At 33.9% G+C, this 6,087-nt stretch overlaps 1 protein-coding gene across 1 annotated transcript; it reads right to left on the bottom strand.

Moving 5' to 3' along the window:
• Positions 1-470: 470 nt before the first annotated feature.
• LOC127128590 (uncharacterized) lies at positions 471-4,235 on the bottom strand. Its single transcript, XM_051057947.1, has 10 exons — positions 4,106-4,235; positions 3,347-3,661; positions 3,176-3,259; positions 2,523-2,951; positions 2,292-2,427; positions 1,956-2,118; positions 1,748-1,876; positions 1,443-1,637; positions 976-1,098; positions 471-826 (listed from the first exon to the last, which is right to left on the bottom strand). The coding sequence occupies exons 2-10, from the start codon at positions 3,636-3,638 to the stop codon at positions 710-712; spliced, it is 1,668 nt and encodes a 555-aa protein (XP_050913904.1). The 5' UTR covers positions 3,639-3,661; positions 4,106-4,235; the 3' UTR covers positions 471-709.
• Between the last annotated feature and the right edge of the window lie 1,852 nt (positions 4,236-6,087).

Genomic DNA, 6,087 nt, shown 5'->3' with positions numbered 1-6,087 from the left:
TTAAATAATAAATTCAAATTAAAATATCAAAACATTAAACACATATTTAATATTCTAAATTATCAAAAATAAATAATAATATACATAATGAAATAAACGGGGCAGGTTCGGGGTGGGTACTAGTGTCCACATTACCCGACTCGTCCCCATATTTTATAATCTAGGAAAACCCAAACCCGAATCCAAACCCAATCAAAGCGGGTTTTTTCAGTTAACTTCGGGGCGGGTTCGGGTGGATACCCGCGGATATGAGTTATGTTGCCATGCCTAGAAACATTGGATGCCAAATTCTTTATATATTAACATTTATATGATAAACAATTATACAAAAAAACATTTAAATAAATTATTTATAGAAATAAGTGAATGAAACTTTAGTCACTGCATCATCAAAAGGTCAAAACATACATCTATTAACACCATTTGTCATTAATTTCAATGATACAACATTTTCAAATGTTTACAATAAATTAAATAATAAAAAATACTTGATCTTTCATGTCATTTTTCAGCAATACATGTTAATCATCCTCTTAACTCTTTTTCTTTCTTTGAATGTACATTTTTGAATATAAACACAGAAATTTGCATATCCAATAAAAAAACTCCACTTTTTTTTCTAGTAATTTAACGGTTGGAATTTCACTATTATATATATTAATTAGTTTATGTATTGTTGAATGCTTTTCTTCACATTTCATGAAAATTCTTAGCATTCACCATCAAGGGTCATTAGCATTGGTGTTTGGCCATTGTCACCAAGATCAACTTTGTTCAATCTAATGCAGCATAGTACTTTCTCCGGAAGCTCTTCTTGTTTTTGTGCCTGTTATAAAAAAATTATATTAATCAGCAATCTCAAGTTTTTGAAGGCTCTGTGCAGGTTAGCCGTAGTTTAGTCAAGACAGAACAAATAAAGATTATGTTAAATCACGATGTAACCCTGACAATATCAAGAATGGTTAAAACCGTTACCTGAATGGTTAGGCCAAGATCAAGAATGCCATCTTTCAGACGGTCTCGAAACGCATCGAGTCCTTTTCTCGATATGAAGCTAAATCGATGAATGTCAAGATCAATCTCCAAGTAGTTAGGACCCTATTGAGAACAAAATAAACAATATAAGGGTTACATCAAAATGTAGATTTGGAAACAATGACTTGAATCGCAAGTAACAGAAAATAACAGCTTGTTCTAATTCCGTTATACAACAATGCTATAAAGCCGTTATATTTGCTATCTCATAACATATTTGTAGCTAATTTGGCACAGATAAATATGACCCCTAATTGTTTTGTCACAGATGAACCGTGACTAATTTAAAAAGAACCTCCAATTATTTAAGACGGCCCTGACTAAATAGCATGTCACAGAACGATACATATTTGTTCAAATTCGGCTTGCTATATAGCGCAAAAGCGGGATTTGTGAGCATTATTTACCTTGTAAAATTCATGTTGTGGTCTTGAGAGTACTGGTTTTCCATTATAAGCTTGAACAAGCTTCTTTTCGGTCGAACTCAAGTGCATATCTTCAGGATTTGCAAGTCCTACCATAATCTTAAGCCTTTCTCTAAAAGGAACATTAGAATCTTTAGTAAAACCTTTCACCTTCTCCATCTCATCATCAATGAGTTTCTGTATCATAAAACGAGCGACATTAGTAAATCATAACCCGATTTTTTCATATAAGATCTCAAAAATAGTTGAATCGAGATACATGTCACGCGTATCTTGAATTGATGTACCATTATGTTTTCTTGAAATTGGGTAGAAATGTGTTCATCAAGAGTCTCAGAAACCTTAAAATACAGTACAAGACTCAGCCCTTCTCCGTCGCTATCGCCTAGGAACATTGCGGCCGGATATGTAGGCAGCTGCCACAAAGCATAGAGATGAGAATCGAAAAATATGATAATTCCGATTTCGATTTCTACTTATCAGAAAATGAGATACCTGAATATTTACAATAAGAAGTTGAGGGATTTTTCCATTGGCTTTCACATTTGGAAGCTCAATGTGTTTAGCAATATGATGTATCTTTTTTGGACTAACAAATAGATCAACACCAATTGGAATGTATGGACTATGATTCGGCGCAGGCGTCTTTTTTTTGTCTCTGAAAAAAAAAGCGAACGATTACGTAATTATATTTCCATCAGCATCCAGACAAACAATAATCTAGCTCTCCGTCTGTCTGTCTATCGGTTAGTCTATCTGTTTTTCTCTGTCTGTTTTCTCGATAAAAATAATAGAAGTTACAAAATTTAAGACGATTTCAAACCAATGTACTTGAAAAAGTTTTCGCCTCGGAGTTGAAACGTCGAAGGTGAAATTTCAGACCAGCATCCGGTAGACACTTTCTCTCCGTTCTGACACGGAATTATATTTCCCGCTTGTGGACGAATCAAACATCTTTTCGAAGGACCTTTACATATACAAGATCAAGAAGCTTAATAAACATAACAAGTACTTGTATTGTTCTATACAAGGAATGAACAATTGAGTGATTCAAACACTTACCATGTTCGGGCGATTCTTCTGCGTCACAAGATTTTCTCTTGAACGAACGCTTGAAAATCGTCGATAGCTTTTTCCCCGGACGATTATTGCAACTACCGGTCGGCGGTAACCGATGCATGCTTAATCTCTTCGTGTTCTCTTGACTATTATCTTCCGTTTTAACTTCTTTTAAACTCTTAAAGCTTTCTTGATTTTTTCCTAACCGAGAAAGTCCACAACCACGCGTATTCATTACGCCGAAACCATTTTCGTCTCTCCCTTTTAACTTATCCGCATTGTTCCCTCCGTCAACCTTAACATAACTCTCATGATATTCTTCATATTGATGGTTATTTTCTCTAACACGCGTCGATCTTTCTTCGTATTGAAGGACTTGGCTACACGGTATGCTTCCAACCGAGCCTCCGACCGATGCAAAACCATCTTCAACTAAAGAAACAACAATCAAAATGTTAATACTGTTTGTAGCATATGGGTTATAACCTAGTGTTGTTGTAGCAAACTCTCGAAATTGAAGCTCTCTTTTCTCTTACTTTATGGTTTCTTGTTAATCAAGAAACCGTTCATACTTTGTTTTCTTGGCATTGCTTTCACAACACTATTGAATTAAACTAAACGCTTGTTATATAAGTACTTATGTATAAATTTATTACCTCCATGAGCACTATTGAACTCGTCATCGGAATCAGAGTCGAGAATACTGACGGAATCGAAGTAATTCTCTTCTTGGCAAACTACTACAAACAAGCAAAGGAAAAACAATGTCATTATGAGTTTCTCAAGTGAAAAATCAAAAAGTGATTAAGTAAAAAAATCAATTATACAGTTTGCATCAGCATCATATTGACTATGATGCCATTCAAGTTGAGTAAGATGGTATGCAGAATTAGAGACTTCAGATCTTCTACATTTAGTCGTTGCGCCGTTTCCAAAATCCATATGAACAAATTCACTGACAGAATAATCTGTAACTTTTAGTCCTGCATTGCTATGCATCTTCTTGATTTCATTAGTAACTGAATTTGAAATCTTTCGACGATGACGTCTTATTATTCGTTTATGAAGCTTCTTCGGCCCTTTCATTGCCTTAGAATGGACTGACACACAACCTCCCATTGTATCAAAGATTGAATCAGAATCTGCACAAGCATAATCAAAGATGTTAGAAGATAAACAAGCTTATGAAAAGTGCTTATGTATAAACTATTTCTACAATAATAAATAATAGAGGGTATGTTTTGAGGTTGTTTCAAGGAACCTACATCAATTGTTGTTTGCATGTGTCTCGTACAAAAAAGCAGAAAAAGCAAAAAGATCCAAAAGTGAGACATGAAATAAGCCAAAAGCATGTAAAGAATAGAAAAGAGAATGACACATTAACAACCTTTAAAAGGAAAAAAAAACATATAATTATGTTTATGTTCAATGCATCTGTCATGTAACATTAAAAAAAGGAAAAGATGGATGTTTTTGTTTTCATTTTTATAGATAAAATAAACATTAAAGATTACTTGGAACACAAGAATCAAGATAATGCAGAATTCACGGGTGTTCAACAAGACAAGAACGCATAAAAAACATACCTGAAAAGTGAGTATAGGATTAAGGTTTCTATCTCTCCCTCTTCTATACAGCGACGAGGGAGAGGAAGAAATTAAGCATGTGGTTCCGACAGTCGGATCCAAATGCTGCAAACCTATAATGAATGAAGAATGTTGAAGAAAGAAATGAAAAAAATAAAGATAATAGTTAATGGCTAGATTAATTTATTCAGAAAGGTGTTTTTGATAAGAAGATCAGGTAGAGAAAGGTGTATTGTTTGGTTGTGATTAATGTTAGGTATTATTGCATGAGATTTAGCTGTATCTATAGAAGGAAAGAAGCAACTTCCATGTTAGCAAAACTATATGACATGCTGTATTTTGTAGGATTTCATCATAATCATAATCTGTTTATTTCTAATCTGAATCTCAAATTTGGATAATGATGCTAATATTTCTCCTTTTACTTTGTAAGTTTGCATCATGTTTTATAACTATTCTAGTAATTACATTGCAATTTTCTATTGTTATCTTTTTTTTCTTTTAGTTATAAAAAAATTGTGATAAAAGTTAAAAATAAAATATTTAAATTTGTCTTTAATTATGTGGTACTAAATTTAGTAATTAGTAAATTAGTAATGGATTTTATTTTATTTTTACTAATTTTAATTGAGATTATGCTTTATTAAATGTATAAAAAAATCGAGAAAGGAAAAATGATTATCAATTTAAGAGATACTAATTGTCATGTATTATCATAGTTATTTTAAAATTATTTTAGAAGATACTTCAAAAAAATTCTAATAAAGTTTGTACTAACATATTTGAAAAGGATACACAGGAGGCAACGCGAGACCCACCAAAATTAGGTGGATAACATTGATCGTCCAAAGTATGACTATTAGTCACTCATTTATTACAATATGCGTTCATTGTCTGGTATACTTGTACACTTATTAAAATATGGAGAATGGTGTGTCCCTATCCAGTAATGGTACGGGAAGGGCAGTCAAAGAGAAAAGTCATGTTCTCCAGGAAGGATAATAGGAGAAATAACTGCTCACTCCCCACACTCTTGAGGGAGAAAAAAAAATACTATAACTGCTTTTTTGGGTTCTAAGATCCAGATCCAGTAGGTTCCTATAAATACCCCAACCATCAGGTTGAGCAGGACATTTAATTTACTCAAAAATCACCTATATAAAGTGATTTTCACCATCCTTGTGTGAGATTGCTCTAACACCGAAACAACCTTACAACCCTCAGACAATCCTACACAACTAGGGCTTGTCACTCATTGTGCTTTACCAAATATAATTGGTGCTCAGCGTGGGGCATAGTAAAATTGACTTGGGCTATCATTACATTAGACATTCAAATTTTTATTCACATCTCCAACCCCTTTATCCAATGTGATGAACAAGAAGGTAGCAACTTTGGCCAACAACAATACTAACGATGAAGAAAAAATGACAAAAATGTGTGTTGCCATGGATGACTTACACCAACATAATCAAACTTTGGAGGACAACGTCCTTCACATCCAACATCGCCAGCAGGAGGTTGACCCTCTTGTGAAGGCTGATGTTCTGGTCCCTGTAAGACCCCAATTTTGACCCTAAGATCCCCCATGCTATCTCATCATATGCATTAGCATTGGGATCACATCTTGGCATCCTCCTTACCCCTCATTCATTGGGTTTGTAACGGGAGAGATCACCAAGCACTCTTGATTGTATCATACTTCATTTTTTCTTTGTTTACTAACCAAAATACCAAAAATATGTCAATGTATAGTTTGTTGCTTTTGTAGGTAGTGTGTGTGCTCACCTATGCTCCATCAAGCTCATATCTAGGGTTTGAGACCCTCAATGCAAAGAGTTTAATCAAGAAATGGTTTAATATGGCTCTAAGTATCATATATGGATCCCCATGATCTTCACATGTCATTTTGATCAAGAAATCATCAAGAGTTTGAGGTTTGTTTACCTTGGAAATCATCTGGGTATCTTGTGTGACTTCTT

This window comes from Lathyrus oleraceus, chromosome 3 (genome assembly GCF_024323335.1).
Source record: "Lathyrus oleraceus cultivar Zhongwan6 chromosome 3, CAAS_Psat_ZW6_1.0, whole genome shotgun sequence".
NCBI lineage: Eukaryota > Viridiplantae > Streptophyta > Magnoliopsida > Fabales > Fabaceae > Lathyrus > Lathyrus oleraceus.
The sequence above is the reverse complement of the archived record's forward strand: the minus strand, read 5'-3'. Positions and strand labels throughout refer to the sequence as shown.

Excerpts from the sequence above, each read along its gene's own strand:
- LOC127128590 (XM_051057947.1), bottom strand. The coding sequence starts at position 3,638 with ATGGGAGGTTGTGTGTCAGTCCATTCTAAGGCAATGAAAGGGCCGAAG. Across the intron at positions 1,877-1,955 it reads TTCTTATTGTAAATATTCAG|CTGCCTACATATCCGGCCGC; the intron begins GTATCTCATTTT and ends GCTTTGTGGCAG. Across the intron at positions 1,099-1,442 it reads CACAACATGAATTTTACAAG|GGTCCTAACTACTTGGAGAT; the intron begins GTAAATAATGCT and ends TGTTCTCAATAG.